Raw genomic sequence first — 20,268 nt, forward strand, 5'->3', positions numbered from 1 at the left:
CCCACCGCTCCCCGAACCAACTGCTGCGTGAGATGAAACAGGCGGGAGGCTTCTGAAAGTGTCTAGACCATTTTGGCCTGCGCGGACTCCTTTGTTGCTTGGAAGTATTAACGAATTCCGCTGACAAGATCCGCGAGGTACATGTGCGCCCCGTGATCATTGAAGTGTCACGGAATGCCACGACCAAATTACCTAGCTTCAGCAGACAGTGACCACCCTCGCGGCTACCGTTTCTAAGCTAGTGGTAACAGTGAAAGCTTTGCATTCGGGAGGTATGTCCCGAACTCGTTCGCGGTCCGTCAACCGAAATGGACAATTGAGTAGTTTGCTGGTACCACCGCATCTTTGCCGAGAGAGCACATTCACGACATAAACAAAACTAAACTGGTTGGAAGCTCCGACGGTGGCTACCCAGAACCCAGCGCCATACCGCCTAACCATCTATGATTTTTGGAGCAATCGTCATTACCTAATCGACACAGGCGTAGATACCTCAGCCCTCCCGATATTACGAAATCACAAATTGATCCCATAACAACTCAAACTACTGGTGGCAAACTCCTCAACCATACACACTTACGGCTGCAGGCAAGTGGACATAAGCCTAGGAACCTTTTCATGGCGTTTTGTTGTAGCGTACATCAGCAGTCCCATAATAGACGCAAAGTTTCTAGGCCATTATAAATTACTAGTGGATCTGCAGAACAGATCTCTTATAAACTCCGTAACCTAGCTCATGTCTTCAAGAAAATTTGCCAGCTGCTCAACTGTCAAGCTTTCTATCATTATAAGTAGCTGGCCCACGTATTCGCGCGCTCCTTCAAAACTGCAGCAGCATAACTACCGAAAGTAGTCTCACGCAGCCAGCTAAGCATGACGTACAGCACCACATCTTCAACACTGGCTCCCCTATCTTCTCAAAGATGCGTCCATTACCATCCCAGAAGCTCACTGTTTCTAAGAAAGAAAGGATTTGGTATACTTTTAAAGCAGGGTACTTGCAGCTCCTGGTCTTCTCCACTACACATGGTCCCAAAGCCCAGCGGCGAATGGAGACCATGTAGCGATTACACACATCTGAATGCTCAGATCATTCCAGACCGCTACCCCATACCACTCATCCACGGCTTTGCGCACAACCTCGCTAACTGCCCTGTTGTTGCGACCTTTGACTTAGAAAACGAAAGGTTCATCCACTCTGTCCTGCAAAACCTTAACTTTAATTTCGTTCTCGATGATGTTTTGGATTAACCCAGACAACATTCAGGCCATCACAGACTATCCACAACTTAAAACAATCAAGGATCAGCAAAGGCTTTTGGGCGTGTTAAACTTCTATAGTCTTTTCTTGTCCTAAGCCGCATCACATCAACCGATCTTCAATGCCTACATGTCTGGGCCCAAGACCAAAGACCCACGCGTGATTGCGTGGTCCACAGAAGTCAGGCTTTTAAAGTAGCAAAACAACAGCTGGCTGACGCTAAACTCCTGTGATTTCCTTAAACAGATGCACCCCTAGCCGTATTCGTCGAAACATCGCGGTAGGTTCTGCACTTCACCAAAAGGTGAACCAAATCTGGCAGCCATTGAGATTCTTTTCCAAATAATTGGATACAACTCAATGGAACTGGAACACCTACGATCGTGAGCTTGAACTTCGGCACCTGAACCTCATAAGCCAGTTTTGTTCGGACATCCAGCACGTGTTCGGCAAGGACAATGTAGTGGCAGCCGCTCTATCACGCAATTCATTGATCAAAATCCCTGCCAGGTCGATTTTTCGGCAATCGCCGAGGCACAGAAAGATGACATAGTGCTTCAGAGCCTCAGGGGCAACCTCAGATTGAGGCATGCTTAAACTCCAGACGGCTCATTCTGCTATCAAACAATCCAGGGGATGCTGAGACCTTAACTCCTGCCCACTTTTTGATTCAACGGCCGGTTAACGCACTCCCGGAAGCCGATCGCTTGCATCAGGATCTTTATGAACGCTGGCAACAGCTAAAAGCGGTGCACCAAACGTTTTGGAAAAGGTGGTCTCAGGAATATTTGCATCACCTGCAGGTAAGAACCAAATAGGACAAGAGGGGCACAAATGTAAAACCCAACCAATTAGTACTCGTCAGAGAAAGGGACCAATCCATTCACCCGTATCGGCGAGATCCCTGGAAACGATGGGGTGATCCGAGCAGTAATAGTCCAGTATCAGTTGTCTACCTAGGAGCCCTACTCTCGAAAGACGGAAATGAAAAACACGAAATCCAAAGGCGGATTACTACTGCTCAGAAAGTATCTTATGCGTCTACTAGATTTTAATACGTCCCGTGCTGCTGTATGGATGCGAGACGTGAAGCTTGACGCAAATATCCGAAAAGCAGGTTGATATCTTCGAGAGAAAAATCCTCCAAATGATTTTCGGAGCTATAAAGTAGTGGCCTGGTCTGATTATGCTTCAGAATCAGCTTGCACAATTTGACAAGTCCTTACACGACCTTGTCGCAGTGGCCATTGGAAACCGTCTTCGGACGGGACAAGGCTCATCCAACTGACGAGAATCTGCTTGTCTGCTGGTCATGTGTTAGGGGCAAATGGATCTGGCGGGAAAAGAGCCGAAGCAACAGCCAGTCTGGGGATTGTCCTACCTACACTGGAGAAGGTGCTCCAAGCCAAGGTAGAACAGCATACGCCCAAGGCTGCGTAGCCAATGGGGAGCTTCGCCTTTAGTATGCGAACTCTGAATAGCTTGGACACTTTCAGTTGCAAATAAGACCCTAGCTAACCCGGCCACCAGGGTGCGCATTCTTCCCGGACTACTGGTAGGACCAACACATGGACTCGATTATTGGAAAAACAAACAGACCGACGATAGAAGAAGCGGAAGTGATGCCAGGCGAAGGACGATTTGCTGGCATCCAACCAGGAGACAGTAGCCGTCGCCAGCAGCACATTCGGTGCCAGCCGTAGCACCGCTATGCTAAAACCAACCGCAGGGACCTCTCAGTGCGAGGAGCGACAGACGGACTAACGGTTTCCAGCCTAGCATCAACTGCCGTCAAGCTGGGTGTAGCGAGTACCAAATATAGTACTCCTAAACCGAAACCCTCGACTTTGAAGGATCCCTCAAAAGTAAAGACCGACAAGTCACCAGAAACCGGCTAAGAAGCGAAAGTCCACTGGTGTCCTCTGCTCAAGAGCCAACACCAGAAGGCCATGCATATTCTCAGCAAGATTGCTAGGAACAAGAAGGCCGGTACTGTCGACGAGCGGGATGAAAAAGACCTCGCTAAATACTAGGGGATTGCTGAGAAATATAACAGCAAACGCCTGATAGACGAGCAGAAGGCGAAGCCCACCGCTCTTAAGGGCAATCGATCTGAAGACGAGGTCGAACAAGATCACGTGCGAAGCAGAGTAGGCAAGAGCTCCGTCTTTAAGCAACATTTGGAGGAAAGTACGGGGCAACAGCCAGCCGACGAGCCACGAACTCAAAAATCCTTCAGCGATGTGGCCAGGAGCCACTTACATGGAGCGGTGATGGTAATTTCGCTTGCGGCAAATTATTGCGGAGGTGTGGATCAGTGTTGAAGCCAAGCTGTCGGAGATGATCATTGAGCATTTCCTGGACCCCAAAGGCAAACACACGAGATCTATCCCCTGCTTTGATTCCTCCCAGGTCCGTGGGATCTACGTTATAACTTGCAAGGATCAATTCTCCAAGGAGGGCGACGAGGTTCCCACTCGCAGTTGGTTGCCGAAGATCGGCATGGATAAGGACAAGCCCGTCCAATCCGACGAACTGGAGTCTAAGGTCGGGGCTCTGGAGAAGGCATTCGATACCGCCTTTAAAATCTCGTGGTTTACTAAAGGCAAGAAGACATTGCCACCGTTGTGGAATGAAGATCTGTCCAGCCTGAGAAAGCTGACCAGGGCAATTTTCAATATATGCTACAGGGATAAATATTGGTAGCCATACAAGGACTGCCTGAAGAAGTACAAGGCAGCCATCAATTCCGCCAAGAGGCGGTCTTAGTTGGTACGGTTGAGCGATCACTGCAATACAAGCAGTATACTCTAGCTGCCTGCTTGGATATAGAGGGAGCATTCAACAATATTAATACCAACGCTATCAAGGAAGCCTTCACCAGTATTGGATTGATGGGGTATCATACGCATTGGATTATATCCATGTTAAGTTTCAGTATAATCCAGTCGGATCTGGCAGGCAACCACTTGACCACAGCTGTGAACTGAGACACACCCTGGGGTGGCGTCATCTCTCGGGTGCTCTGGTTAATAGTGATGGACGAAATTTTATGAATATTGGACAAGAGCGGAGTGAAGATAGTGGCGTATGCAGATGCTCTCAATGCACTTCTGCATCACCTCCCCCTAGATCTCCACATTAAATACGCTGTACGTCAGACTATGTGAGTCCGGATGCTTTAGAGCGAAGCGCTACAGCCATAGTAACATTCCAGACACGCAAACTGAACTTCACGAGAAACTTTGTTATGGACTTTCAATTTAATCAAAGCCCCAAGCGTAATATAGCCATAGCAAACAGCCATTAAGGCTTTGTAACGGTATCCTCAAGGCTGGTGGGGCAGTGCTGAAACGCGCTGAACAGTCTGGGCGGCACGTTCAAGGTCACCCTCCTGTAGGTTCCCGAGCATAGGAACATAGAGGCGAATGAGCGAACTAACGAATTAGCCAGGCGAGGCTCTGCTGCTAGGGCTGGTGACTGTCAAAGGCGTAATCTACTCGCACTACTTAGCAGCCACTAGCCTTAGATAGTGAAAGCTTACCACCTATGCCACGCCAAGAAGAATTTGATCACGAGAGCTCCTGTGCTAGACGCGTGCAAATGCATACAAGATTACGGCGGTCCGCACGGGGCAATGGCCCATAGGGGACCAGGCTCGGCATACCCTACAGTTCGCATTTCCGAAGCTGCGCAGAATGAGGGGGGGGGGGGGGGCTCGGGTACTTCCTTTGCGATTTCCCAGCTAAGGACACTAGGTAAATCATTCTTAGGGGACCTCAGAGAAATTTCTAGCTGCAGGGCTGGAGAGCTGCTTTCCTTCGTGAAGGCTTCGGGCTAGCTCTGAAGATCTGAGCCGACTAGAATCTACCTCCTTATTCTCACAACAACAGTCAGGGTCTTAGGAGTTTGTGTCATCAAAACGGCGCACCACAGTGCTAATTGGGCTCCTCGGAGCGGCCACTGACACCTTTTTTTTTTTTGAGGAGGTGGCAATCTTCAAAAGACACTGGCCTGGACACGCCAGCGTGTGGGATTCTTACCCATTAAAACCACCCCCGACTCCCTCCAAGCCCCGTGCAACCACCGTACGGTATTACATTACATTGCGGAGTCAGCTCATTTTAGCTTGGTCCCCTTTCGTCTGTACGCGGCGTACGTAACCGCGCTTTTCTGATCTCCTCTGCCTTTCGCAGTTTGCTCTGGATAGATACGACCATGGAGTTGATCACATCCCAGTCTTCCTGACATGTTAGCATTTTTCGCACCAGATTCTCTGGTACAAGCACCTCTCCTAGAGTCTCCTCTAGGTTCTTCCTTTCCTCCACAAACCTTGGACAGTGGAAGAATACATGCTCTGGGTCCTCTGGGACTCCATCGCAGTTTGGACAGTCGGGTCAGGTATCCAGTTTAAACCTGAACAGGTACTGGCGTGAGAAACTGAGTAAGATTATAATTAATCTCACCGCGCCATCTCTCCAACCACTCCTTGATGGCAGGAATGAGCCTATGTGTCCACCCTTTCCCGAGCGTTCCCAACGCTCTTGCCATCTATTTAGCGATCTCTCCCTTTCGGCGTTCTTCGTCTACGATAAAGGAGAGATAGACTTCGCATTATATATATTCGTCATCTCATCTGCCAAGATGTCAATGGGCATCATTCCAGAAATGACGAATGCTGCATCATCTGAGACAGTCCTGTATGCCGAGCACACTCTTAGGGCTGTTCTTCTGTAGACTGAACTCAGTTTGTTACCGTTAAATGTAACCTGCAGTGCCTTTCCCCAAACTGGAGCTGCATAGAGCAGGATCGAACTCACTACCCTAGCTACAAGCAACCTGGAAACATGCCGTGGCCCTCCCACGTTCGGCATCATGCTTGCCAGGGCCACACTCGCAGTGGATGCTTTGTCGTAGACATACTGCACGTGTGGCTAATAGCTAAGCTTCCCATCTATCATCACTCCCAAGTATTTGATCGCGGGCTTAGAAGTGATGATATGATTCCCAATTTGAATACGAGCAAAATTTTTTTTACGGCGCTTGGTGATAAGGACCGCTTCCGTTTTTTCCTCCGCAAGTGTCAGACCAGAACTCTCAAGCCAACCCTTAACAGCACTGATCGCTTCGCATGAGTATAACCCAGCATCTTCGAGATGCTTTGCGACAACAACCAGCGCTATATCATCGGCGTAGCCCACCACCGTGGCTTCCTCCGGAAGGGGAAGATTAAGAACATCGTTACACATGATGTTCCACAGCAGTGGGCCCAGTACGGAGCCCTGTGGGACACCCGCGGAGACAACGTACTCCTGGGGTCCGTCATCGGTGTCATACCAAAGCTTCCGTTCTTGTAAATAGCTGTTGACAATAGCTGCAAGATAAGCGGGAATACCAATCTTTGCCAGAGATTCCCGTACTAGGTTCCAACTGGCTGAATTGAATGCATTTCTCACATCCAGGGTCACCACTATGCAATATTTGCTAGTAGTGCCCCTTCCGTGGATTGCATCTTCGGCCAAACCAGTAACCATTTTGATGGCATCAATGGTTGATCTGGCTTTACGGAACCCATACTGCCGATCTGAAAGGCCGCCTTGGCCCTCAACAACCGGGAGTAATCTATTATAGATTACCCGCTCTAACATTTTCCCCACCGTGTCCAAAAGACATATGGGTCGGTACGAGGATGGTTCACCTGGAGGTTTACCAGGCTTAGGCAGAAGTACCAACTTCTATCGCTTCCATGCCGCTGGAAATATCCCCTCGGACATGCACGCTTCGAACAACTCAGCGAACATGTCCGGTCTGGATTTCACGGCAAGCTTAAGGGCCTTATTCGGCACGCCATCCAGACCCGGAGCTTTATTATCTCCTATCCTAGTGCAGATCTCCAGCAGCTCGTCACTGGTGACTGGCGGTATTGCCGCGTCGTTCAGAGGTCGCTGGAAGCTGTCTATGCCCTCCTCTTGCTGAGGAAATAACCCCTGGATAATTTTTAACAAGAGTGTAGGACACGTGATCTGCGGAGTAATCGGCCTCTGAATCGCCCCATCACGATTCTATAGGCGCTCCCCCACGGGTTTAAGTCTGCTTCTAAACATAGCTCCTTAAAGCATTCCCTCTTGCTCCGTTGGATGGCGAGCTTGAGGGTTTTGCGGGCTTCTTTATAGGCGCGCTCTTTTTGCCCTTGGTCGATTCTGCCTACCGCTCTTTGAGCCACTCTTCTGGGTCGGTGACTGGCTGATCGAAGGCTGGCCAGTTCAGCATTCCACCAGTAGTTTGGTCTTCTACTGGGGAATGAGCACCTCCTCGGCATGGACGCGTCACATGCTTCGGCGATGCATTGGACCACATGGGCAGCTCTTTCCGTAGAGGTGCCTGCTTTATAAGGTTGGTCTAACGACACCTCCATGAAGGTCTGCTGATCCAGAGCTTTAGCGGACCAGCCTGACATCTTTCTCGGTTTCGATCATAATGATCTTATGCCCGGTGACTCCACCCATAGCCCAAAAAAGATTGCCTGGTGATCGCTGTGGGTGTAGTGGTTGCTGACACTCCAAGACATACTACGTGCCAGTGCAGGGCTGACAAAAGTTAGGTCTACGATTGAGGTAGACCCCCCTTTCTGAAAGGTGTTTACAAATCCTTCGTTGGCCAGAACGACATCCAACTGTGCGAAAGTGTCTAATAGACTGCGGCCCCTTGCATTTGTCTCTCTGCTACCCCACTCACGGGCCCAAGCATTGACCTCACCAGCAATCACCCTTGGACTACGACCCTTTGCGTCGAGAACAAGACTGTCAAGTATTCCCTCGAATTCGGGCAGTGTCAAGCTTGGGGGGGGGGGGGGGCGTAACAGCTGTACACATATACCCCGTTTATTTTCGCCCACAACAAAGCCGCTGTATGTTTGATTCCCAGTATATTGGATGGCTTGTCGACCGCATGCCCATATCGCCGCTCCACCAGACGAATCTATAATCCACACGCCACCGTGACGGTTTCTATAGGGTTCGCTAATGATGGCAATTTCCACCTCGGATTCGTAGATGGTCTGCTCGAGTAAATCTTGAGCGACCTTACAATGATTGAGGTTTATTTGAATAAACCTCATTTTTTCATTGAAGTTAGCGCCTTCCTAAATTCCGGGCATTTAGCACTTCCGGCAATATGCCGGTAATCCCGTCCCTCACTTCCTTCGCATAATAAGCATTTGGGGTCCCTATTGCACGCTTTGGCAATATGGCCTTTCTCCCCACACCTTCTGCATCGATCGGACCGATCAATGCCGCTGGTGCATGCCTTCGCGAAATGGCCAAACGCGAGGCACTTGAGGCACCTCTTTGGAGAAATTTGCTCTCTCAGATGGCAAACAACCCATCCGATTCGAACCTTCCCGGCCGCCAATAACTTCTGCGCGGCGTCCACTGGCAATCGCAATAGGCTTTCCGCAAACTCACAATGGACTCTTCGGCAAGTTCCTCCAACTTGAACTGTTCCATCAAGGCAGTGCAAATTTCTCCTTTGGATGTCACTTCATCAAGATCCTTGCACTGTATATAGACCTCATGTTTTTGGGTCCGTACTGTGACATTCTCCCCAAGTGAGCTCTTAACCTGAGCTCGGAAGCCATTAGTTTTCCCTAAGCTGGTTTTTTTTCAGCTCAAACATGAGGTCACCCTTTTGGGTACTTCGAATCTTGCTGACATTTCCACCTAGATCTTTTAGGTCGGGGTCAGCTTTGACCTTTTTCAGTATCTCCGCGTAAGACAAACTTCCATTGCTGGAGATTACAATCGCTTCTGGGCGAATTCGCAATTTTGTCTTTTTCTTCGCCTTTTTCCTAACTACCTTGGTCCAATTACCTTTTTCATTCCCCTTGGATTTTGTCGAGTCGATTGCCGGAGCTCGCACTTGGGGGACCTGCTTTCTCTCTTCGGTGCCTTTAGTTCCGTTTTTCGGAACTATTTGTATGGCTTTTTTCCTCTTAGGCGCCTGTTGACTTCCCAGAGGATCCACATCTCCTTCCCGCACTCTCTTGTTTGGTGGCAGGCCGATTGCAACACGATTAGGTGTCACTTGGGTCACTTGTGACACCGTTGTGGCAACAGATTTCGACTTGCCCTTGGAATTTTGTTCCTCCTGCTGCGAGAGAGAGAGAGCACTCTAATTGCTCTGACCATATTTTTAGGGCTTGGTGGACGTTGTGCTTGTTCTTGATGAACTCAGACAGCTCCACTATTTTTGCCCCAAGCTGTGTGAAGGGTAATTCCTCTGCTTCAGGGCTCTGCTCTCCATGATGATTCCTAACCAGATTACTACTTTTAAATAGTCCTTCACATTTGGTATTCATTGACCTTCCCTCCGTTTTATCTTTTTTGATGTTTGGCATTGGCGGAGATCTCAAAGTTGACGAACTTCTTCTGAATGGGTCCTTTTCCTGGTCCAGAAGTATCTCCTGTTGCTGCTCCTCTTGAATATGTGCGGTCGATGCTGTTGCTGTTTTTGTTGTCCAACAATCTGCTTTCAATTCACCCTTCTTTGGTTTTGTTACTGGTGTCCTTGGTAGAGTGGTACTTCGCCTGAACACTTCCTTTTCCAAATCTAAAACACTTGTAGCATTAGATGCCACGGTGGCCAAGTTGTCCACCACCGAGACACTGCGATCGAGGGATATCGACGGCCGGGAGCCCGCTTGCTCACTCCCAAAAGCCGCCGGTACTGGGGTTCCGAGCCCCTGCACCGTAACTTTACTCCTTCTCAATTCGTCCATCTTGGTTTTATTTTCTGGGTATCCTTCCCATAGCCATTTTGGTCCACGCACCAGAGATGTGCAAACACTAGCCCATGCACAGTCAGAAAAGAAAAGTGCATGAACACATATTTACACATCAATAGATATGCCCCAATCCGCCAGCTAGGGTCGCGCCTGATGGGAGATCTGGCCACTCCTCACAGGCACTGATACCTACCTATCTATCCAAGAGAAGGAGATACCTGACGAATCAGATACAATCATGAATTTATGAATTATTTGACGAGCATCGACACTAGTCAAAATCTGAAAATTGCAATGGTCTGGTCACAGGGCACTAAGGAAGGGTTCCGAAACGAGTGCTGAAAAGCAGAGCTAATGGCAGCCGACTAAAAGGGATGCCAAGGAAACGTTGGGAGGACTCAGTGGACACAGATTGTAGATCAATTCTAAGATTTTCTGCTCGAGGACGCGGTCCCTGGATTGAGATAATTGGAGGCGATGAATGCGGGAGGTCAAGGCTCAATTTGGGCTGTCGCGCCATCGAAGGAGGCGACGTAATTAACGATCAAAACTGAGGAGATAATTATTAATTCATATTACAACTTATTGAAATTGAATTCTTAACCTTCACATGCATTTATCAACCGATTTCAAGTATTAAAATATATTCGAACTAATTTCATTTCAATCACAATAACTTGTCTCTGCACACCGCTGCCGGCAGCGTGTTACTACTTCTCTTGCATTACCGGAGCATCATCCGTGATAAGATCACCTGAACAGGTAAGTTAGTAAGTTAAGCGCAAATACGCGAATGATTTGCAAACCTACGAAGCTCAGAGATTATGGAGACAGACCATAATCAAACAAAATGCTCTGAAATTGAACAAAAATTGCATGGGAGACGTGATGATAGTACACATTTCAGCTACTTATTCTAAATACAGAGTAGGGATGCTGTATGTACTGCTCTTCCATCTAAACACACTATTGGCGGTGCTCACTTCACGATATTTGTTTATATATCTTTTTTTTCACTGTGCAATTCGGATGTAGATACTAAAGTATCAAAGTTTGTAGGCAATCTATCAACCGGTGCTAACAGAGGAGAGACCAGCGGAATATTCAGGTGCTTCTGCTCGTCATTCTGCGAAGGCCTGCCTCTACCTTTGACCTATTGCAATTACAGGTATATATATATAAACAACACGAAGATCTATTGCCATTAGAGTAGAATAAATAGGTGTAACAGACAGTTCGAAGTTAACATTGTCGAATTGAAAATTGACCAGTGAATACCTATCCAAAGGATTAATTCTCTGCTCCTCAAATTGTTCATACGAATTTTCGTGAATTTTTCTTATCTGTGAAAATGTGGAAATCGCTGTTTTTATTGTGCTGTTTAGTAGCATTCGTTGCATCAAGACCGCAAGGAGCTGATGAACGTCCTGAACCGGTAATGTGGATTATTTTGAAGAACGTTTATCAGAATGATTGTGCTCGTTTTGGACCCTCATATGTGGATAATTTTACGGAAAATATAAAGTGATTTTGTGTTTGAAATGGAACCTGTTGGTCGAGCCACTGTTTTGCAAAAATTTAAATTTAGAGGAATTAATTTACGCAAGGAACAATTTTGGTTAACCAACGCGGCTAGGATAGGAACAAGCCCCCGCCAAATGACTATCTTGTCAATTAGTCTATGTATCTTTTTTTATCTAGACTCTATCCTTATCTTAATCGCTGCAAAATCAGTCACGGATTCTGTCCGTTTCTGCAAGCTCAGCTAGTGCTCATTTCCCAAAGACAAGATTTCTCAGTTTATTGCTTTTATAACCCATTGTTACTGACAACTTGTTCTCTCGTCCTTGCACTGTGTAAAAACCATTACAATTAAAATTGTAGGGAAAAAAATTATATTTCACAAACATACATATTCTACGTTCTAGAAGAACTTGCTAATTAATGCTTGTGGATTCATGCACACTTGTATGTATGTTAATTTTCTTGTAGTTCCCAAGTACATAAAAACCGCAGAAAAACTTGCGCGAAAAAACTTGCGCCGCAATTAGGCTAATTTAATACAAAATTAACAAAGTTACGGAGACAACACAGATTTTTTTCAGTTAATATCTTAATACCATGAATAATTTGTCTCATCCAGATTAGATCATGGCACAAGATATTCGTGTTTAAGATGTTCTTTAATCGTGAAATTAATTGGTCAATTTTGATTATTTCAGTACGAATATAACTATGAAGTGAAAGATCCCGAGAAGGACTTATTCTTCGATAAAAATGAAGCTGGAGATGCCTCTGGAAAAGTAAGTGTCGCACTAATACCATAATTCTTTCCCTCAAATCTTTTAATCTTTTTCTAATTATCCCCAAAAATAGGTAACTGGTAAATACTCAGTGTGGCTACCTGACGGAAGACTCATGACCGTGGAATACACAGTAGAAAACGGCGAAAGCGGATTTGTGCCGAAAATCACCTTCGCTGACAATGCCTCACCATTCGGTTAAAGTAAATGTTTCCCCATACAAATTCAAACATACCCTTATTCACTCGAAACAGCAATATTGTGACGCCAGGAATTAGTATAGAAGAACATTTTCCACGAATATTCATGAGATAAAATGCTTAAAAAGAAAACAACAGTGAAGAAAGTGCATGAACGTTTTAAGAAATATGTGTTTTATATATTGTATATTTTTATAATGAATTTTATGAAATAAATGAAATAACTTAATATGATTAATGTTTAACGGAAAGATATTGACCTAATTCCATTCGCATGTTCTACTTTTCGGGACATACATTTTGAGCCCTCACTCCCCTATATTTCACCCAATGTCAAAAATAGGGCCAGTTTCGAAAAGTACTAATCGAGCCCTTTCATATGATACCCCACATGACTATCTTCTGTGAAAAAAATTTACACCCCACTTTCACATGTATTGGGAGACCCCTCCCCCCTTCCAGGAAATAATGGAGCACCCGGAGGAGGGCTTCATCAGAGCGAAGGTGAAGGGCATCCACATCTACAGCTGCTATGCTCCACTCAGCGCTACACTCGTCGAGTATGAGCGGATGCTTGCTGCTCTTGTTTTGGATGCAAGAGGACGTTGGCCGATCATAATAGGAGGCGATTTCAATGCGTGGGCTCTTGAATGGGGCAGCCAGATAACTAATGTCAGGGGACGTGTTCTCCTCGAAGCATTCGCGGAGCTGGACGTGGTACTGGCGAATGTTAGGTCTTCGTACACTTTCCGGGGAAGGAGCCTGGGGTCTATAGTGGACCTGCCATACGTGAGTGCCACTTTAGCCAGTAGAATCGCTTGGCATGTCAGTGAGGACTATACTCACAGCGACCACCAGGCAATCTGCATAGAGATCAAGGGCGGATCGAGCTCGAAAAAGAGTTTTCGCAGAATGCCGGGTGGTATGCTTGGCTGGACAGTGAAAGCTTTCGAGGGGGACACGTTTTCCGCGGTGCTCAAATCCGACATATCCCTGAATGGTAGGGCTGGAGAGAAAGTCACCCAGATCACTCGATGGATGACGGAAGCATGCGATGCTACTATGCCCAGAAGGCGATTGCTCCCCAGTAGGCAACCCAACTACTGGTGGAACAACGAAATCGCAAGTTTGCGAGCCGCATGTTTTCGGGCAAGGAGGCTTTGCCAGAGGCTCAGGGGAAAACCCGGTGGCGACGGTCGAGAGGAGGCACACAAGCAATTGCGTGGCCGCCTAAAGGAAGCCATTCGGAGGAGCAAAAAGAACTGCTTCAAACAGCTGTGCGACCATGCCGACATAAACCCTTGGGGCGAGGCTTACAGAGTGGTGATGAAAAGGCTGCGGAAATCACCCCAGGTGACCTGTCCGCGCCTCCTGAAACAGATTGTTACCACTCTGTTCCCTCACCACGAAAATAGGGAAAGGCTAATTTTTGTCCAGCTAAATGACGGCATAATACCGCCTGTAACTGTGGAGGAGCTACGGGAAATATGTGGTAGGTTCGGTGACAACAAGGCCCCAGGTTTGGATGGCATCCCCAACCGAGCTTTGAAACTGGCAGTGAAGACTAGGCCCGACCTTTTCGCCAACACCTTCGAGGCGTGCCTAAAAGAAGGAATATTCCCTGTCCAATGGAAAAAGCAAAAGTTGGTGTTGCTTCCGAAGCCTGGCAAGCCACCTGGAAACCCAGCGTCGTATCGTCCTATCTGCCTGTTGGATACAATGGGGAAGATGATGGAGAGAGTCATCTACAACAGACTCCTGCCCTTCGTCGAAGCCAGCAATGGTTTGTCGGAACGCCAGTTTGGTTTCCGACGCGCCCACTCTACGGTGGACGCAATTGGCATGGTGGTAAACCTGGCAAAAGGTGCACTGATTTCTGGCGGCTGCTGTGCCGTGGTGGCGTTGGATGTCAAAAACGCATTCAACTCGGCCAACTGGAATAGAATTAAACGGGCCTTGGCTGACATAGGTGTCCCCGGATACTTAGCGAATTTGGTGGAAAACTACCTCTCAGAGAGGACTCTCTGGTACGGGACGGATGAGGGTCCCAAAGAGTACATTGTCACAGCCGGGGTACCACAGGGGTCGGTACTTGGTCCCCTGTTGTGGAATATCATGTATAATGGGGTGTTTGCTCTTCCCGTCCCAGAGGGGACTACGATTGTCGGCTTTGCTGATGACCCAGCTGTGGTTGTTATAGCAAAACACCCAGAAGATGTGGAGGTTTACGCAACGGAAACAGTGAGAGCGATAAAGTCCTGGCTAGAAAAGGCCGGGCTGACCTTGGCAGACGCGAAAAGGAAAGCGGTCTTAATAACGAAACGCAGAAAAAATAACACTATAAAACTGGAGATCGGTGGACATACGGTCGTATCAAAGCCGACTATCAAATACCGGGGGGTAATAATTGACACCAAATTGAGTTTTAGGGAACACCTAGAGTATGCATGCCAAAAGGCAGCCAGTGCCACCACGGCACTTGCAAAAATGTTGCCAAATATTGGTGGACCGAAACATTGCCGGAGGTTGGTACTAGCCGGAGTGGTGTGCTCCATCCTGCTCTAATCGTCGCCTGTGTGGGCAGAGGCGCTTGCAAACTCTCAGAGACGGAAGCAGGTGAACTCGGTTTACCGGCGGATGGCTTTGACGGTTTGCAGTGCTTTTAGAACCACATCAGATGAGGCAGTATTGGTGGTGGCAGGCATGATCCCGGTTGACATTCAGGCCAAAGAAATGAGTGTCCTGTACAATGGAAAACATATGGAGGGGCATGCGCAGCGTAAAAATGCGGCAAGGTCAGAGTCGCTTGATCTCTGGCAACGCAGATGCGACGAGTCTGCGAAAGGTCGGCGGACGCACAGGCTCATTCCCAACATTAGGGTGTGGCTTGAGCGAAAACATGGGGAGACCAACTACCACATTACCCAGTTCCTCACGGGACACGGTGTTTGCTACAGGCAGTATCTGCACCGCTTTGGGTTGGATGATTTTCCGAACTGTCCCAGATGCGATGGCATACCGGAGGATCCAGAGCATGTGATGTTTCACTGCCCACGATTTGCGATGGAGAGAAGGAGCTTAAACCAGGTGCTGGAGAGGAGCGGGACCCCGGAGAGCTTGATTACTGAGATGCTGGAGTCCGAGGAGAAGTGGCTTGCGGTTGGCTCCGCAATCATCCAAATGCAGGAGGAGTTGCTGAAGGAACAAAGAAGAAGGAAAGCTGCCAATAGGAGAATAATGAGTGCCTAAGAGCAAACCTACCCCGCGAAGTAATACCTCAATAATGGTCCCGTGGGGCTGGGGCTGGAGAGACCGGGGGTGGTTTTTAGTGGGTGTGAAGCCCACACGCGCCCGCTGTAGTTCCGCCGTTCGGGCGGCGGAGCTGCGGCGGACGTGTCTTTCTAAGATTTCTAAGAAAAAAAAAGACCCCTCCCCCCTTAAACACAACACAAAAAAAGGTGCCACTCGCTGTATGTAAAGAGATTCACAAACCACATGTTCTTACCAAATTCCGTGATAATTGGCTTAACCGTTCCCGAATAAATTGGGTGTGACAGACAGGCAGACAGACAGTGACAAGTGATAAATTGGGTGTGACAGACAGGCAGACAGACAGTGACAAGTGACACTAACCGCATCCCAGTGTAAAGAGTTAGGGGAGTACCTCAGGATCTCAAGATTACGGCGGTCTGCACGGGGCACTGGCCCATAGGGGACCATGCCGCTAGGCTCGGCTTACCCTACAACTCACATTGCCGAAGCTGCGGAGAAGGAAGGGAAACCCTCATGCACTTTCTCTGCGATTGCCCGGCTCTAGCTCGAGTCAGGCTGCGGACACTGGGTAAACCATTCTTTGGGGACCTCGGTGAGATTTCTAGTTACAGGGTCGGAGAGCTGCTTTCCTTCGTGAATGCTACGGGCTGGCTCTGAGGATCCGAGCCAGCTGGACTCCGCTTCCCTGTTCCTATAACAACAGTCACGGTCTTGGGAGTTTGTGGCATCAAAACGGCGCACCAAAGCGCCAATTGGGCTCCTCGGAGCGGCCACTGATACCTACCTACCTCAGGATCGAAAGTAAAAATTGTTAAGTTGTCAGAATGCATCAAAGATAAACATAACGTATACCAAGCAATCAAGCTTATGGTGAGAGTCATCAGGATACTATGTAGAAAATTGCCGAAAGATGCGAAAGAATCGTAGGGAAGCCCTAAAATTACTCCTTCGAAGTTAACGCAATCAACACAAGTAACACCCAACCATATACTCGTGGATGGGCAGAGAAAAAATAGGGTTCGGGAAAAGGAAAACGAACATCAAGGAAATCAAAAGGTTCCTAAAAAACAAAAAGGTGTATTACCCGCTTTGAAGAAGGGGCCTAAAACCTCGGTAGGCGGGCATAAAAGTTTAGCACCACCAAGAACGCCGATGTTTCAAAAGGTACACAACGGGTGGACTAATGTTGGAACAAGGCCAAAAAAGGGGGGGAGAATGGGAATCCATCCTGAGGCGATCTTAATTTCAAGCACGGGTAGTATGTCCTACGCAGACATACTAAGAAGCCTTCTATTTACTGGTGGACGGCAGAAATCGCCGACCTACGGAGGGAGTGTCATAAGCTCCGCCGTTTGGCACAATGTTTGCACGCCAACGAGGAGGCATGTGCCATAAAGACAGAGTATAGATCAGCAAAAAGGAGATTCCGCAGCGCTCTAAATAGAAGCAAAGCTCGCGGCTGGCAGAACCTTGTCAACGAGGTGAATGAGGACCTGTGGAGACTTGGCTATAAGCTTGTCACCCGGAAAATTGGGGCTCTGCGGAGGCCTGTATACTAAGTACCGACCAGATGGACCGCATTGCGCAGGCATTGTTCCCCAGACACTCTGTACAGGTTGATAGCGCGGAAAGCGTCAAAGATTGCCCCTTTTTCACGATGAGAGAGTTCGAAGAAGCAGTTCTCACTATGAAAAACAAGAAGGGGCCAGACCCTCATGGCACCCCAGCGAAGGTTTATAAACTGGTGTTCCGCCAACGGCCAGAATTGCTGCTTGAGGCGTTCAACGCTTGCTTAAAGGAGGGCATTTTTCTTGTCGCTGCAAAATGGCTAAACTCACGCTGATCAGCAAGGGTAAAGGAGACCCGGAGCTCCCGTTTGCATACCGACCACTGGGTATGCTTGACACGGCCGGAAAAGTGCTCGAAAAGCTCATCAGGAGTAGACTCGCTGAAGTGATCCGCGCTGCCGAGGACTTATCCCCAAGGCAGTTCGGGTTCAGAACAGAAAGATCCACAGTGGATGCTGTTATGGAGGTCGTGGATGCGGTTCATCGAGCCGAGATACGCAGCCTCCAGTCTCGACAGATAGTGTTCCTCATAACGCTTGATGTCAGAAATGCCTTCAATTCCGAAAGATGGGCAGATATGCTAGGCATACTAGAAAACTCATTTCACGTGCTAAGCTATCTCTTGCGGATATTGGGGGATTATCTGAAAGAGTGCTCCCTGCTCTATGAGGCGCTAGAGGGCCAAAGGAGGATGGAAATCATGTCGTGAGTAACACATGGATCCATCCTAGGGCCAGACCTCTGGAACGCCTCTTATGATAGTCTGCTGAAATTCGATATGCCCTTAAAGTCGCGCCTGGTCGGTTATGCAGACGACATAAGCGGATGGATGGCTGCTCGCGGTTTCAGCTTTGTGCTGGAAAAAAACCGAAGTAGTCATCTTAACCAGAAAAAGAATCCCGACCCTGTGTCACATATCGATCGCCGAGTTGACTATAAACTCAAAACCAGCAGTTAAATACCTTAGTTTAGTGCTTGACTGGAAGATGAGCTTCTTCGAGCAAATCAAAGCAACAGCGAACAGGGCTGCAGCTGGCGTCGTGGCCTTGAGTCGGCTAATGGCGAATGTCGGAGGCCCTATATCTACTAGGAGACGTCCCCTTATGGAAGCAACGCAGACGATTCTGCTCTATGACGCGGAGGTTTGGACTGATGCCCTTGACAAGGAGAAGTGATCCCCGTTGCCCTCCTTGCCAAGGAACGCAAAACTGTCTACCGGCGTAAGGGCGAGAACTTAAGAGAGATGGTTGCCTGTGAAGAACATCAACGCACACTTCCCGAGTGGCAACTTTTTTGGCAAAATGAGCCAAGGATCAGATAGACTGCGCGGCTCATCGGCAATTTAGACCTGTGGTTGAATCGAACGCACAGTGAGATTGATTACTTCCTCACCCAACTTCTAAGCGGGCATGGAGTTTTTCAGTCTTACTTGCACAGGATTGGGAAGGCGCGATTTCCTGATTGTGTGTTCTGCTTTTTCTCTTGCGAGAGGTGGGACGGCTTTCGTCATCAGCTTTATGCAGACACGCTTCTTATTACGAAGGAGATTAAACTCGACCGACGAAGAGATCGGACAGTAAGGGGTTCCCTGAACTGACAATTCCCTTACTCCCCTCCCTATGGCTTCCGCAGACAAGCTTAAAATTTGTGTGCGTGCTCAAAAGCATAAGATCGCATACAGTGAAAGGACTTAGATGAAGTCACTTCTAACGCTGAAATCCATATTGCCTTATCAAAACTCTCCCTCAGACACCACTACCCTAAGGTTGTCCAAAAACACATCAAAATGGAAACAAAGGATTGTAACTCTCTAACAAGTGAGAAGAAGTCCCAGACTTCAAACCCACCCGCGACTTTGAGAAATCGGGTCGTGGCCAAGATACGGATTTTGGATGCCTCATCAGATTCTTTTTCCCCCATGGAGAAATCTGTAGAAGGAAGGCTCTCCACTTCAGTGGAAAACCTGCACCCGGTGTCTACGGTGCGGTCAGCCAGAAATGATAGTACACCAACTTCCTCAATGAGAGGATTTGGAAACCTGACTACGACCAACCTGTCGGTGACACTGTTGCCCAGCTCTTCCAAAAAAACGGGAGAAGAAGGCTCGGCAGAAGGAAACTTCAGCCGCAAGGGAGAAGGGACTACCTTGTTTTCCGCCTCTACCAAGAAAAGCGGAAGAAAGGGAAGCTGGTGATGTGGACGCAATTGGTCTAATTCCGGTATGTGGAAACAGATTCATGCAGCCCGGACACCGTGAACCTGGAAGGGCTCCCAGCCGACGACAAAGGAAAGCACTGCGAAAGAAGGCCAAGTTTCTTGGGAATGAGGGCATGGTCGTTGCTACCCCAACAAATGTGGCGATATCCGGAGAAATCGGAGGCAAGAAAGCGGAAATTTTGTCGGAAGGTGAGGACAAGCTGGTAACTTCGGTGAGATCCACACTGAATTCAGCAGACTTTTCAGGTAGCGGCAGTTTTCATGTTAGACAACACTTATGTCTATAAACATAAGAGTTAGTCAAATTAGCCGGCAGAATGCCAAAGTCTCTTCCTATCTACTGGCAACAAGGCTGGCAAAGTTGCAGAACTGCCTTTATATATTTCAAGCGCCATGGATTCGCTTTAACAAAATCTATGGTATTGGATCAGTCAAAGGGACTAGGATCTTCTTCCATGAACGATCCTGGAATGCTGGCATTCTGATGTCAAAATTGCTAGATGCAACCATGCCGAGACAATTCTGTTCGCAGAACCTTTACAACCTTTGTAAAAGCAATCATTGGTTGCATCTTTGCAATCAATTTAATGCAAAAACTTCTCTTCAACGCTTAGATTTTTGCAAAAAACTTAAACTATCCTTGAATTGTCTTAAGAAAGGCCAC

At 47.9% G+C, this 20,268-nt stretch overlaps 2 protein-coding genes across 2 annotated transcripts in view; one reads left to right on the top strand and one right to left on the bottom strand.

The window, feature by feature from the left end:
- The window catches only part of LOC119656922 (probable ATP-dependent DNA helicase HFM1), a 116,652-nt gene that overhangs the window by 81,413 nt on the left and 14,971 nt on the right, over positions 1–20,268 (bottom strand). The gene's annotated exons all lie outside the window — the stretch shown is intronic.
- On the top strand, positions 11,339–12,767 carry LOC119657842 (pro-resilin-like). The gene is made up of 3 exons (XM_038064965.1): positions 11,339–11,478; positions 12,266–12,346; positions 12,420–12,767. The coding sequence occupies exons 1-3, from the start codon at positions 11,395–11,397 to the stop codon at positions 12,546–12,548; spliced, it is 294 nt and encodes a 97-aa protein (XP_037920893.1). The 5' UTR covers positions 11,339–11,394; the 3' UTR covers positions 12,549–12,767.

The sequence above is a fragment of the Hermetia illucens genome, chromosome 5 (assembly GCF_905115235.1).
Source record: "Hermetia illucens chromosome 5, iHerIll2.2.curated.20191125, whole genome shotgun sequence".
Taxonomy (NCBI): Eukaryota; Metazoa; Arthropoda; class Insecta; order Diptera; family Stratiomyidae; genus Hermetia; species Hermetia illucens.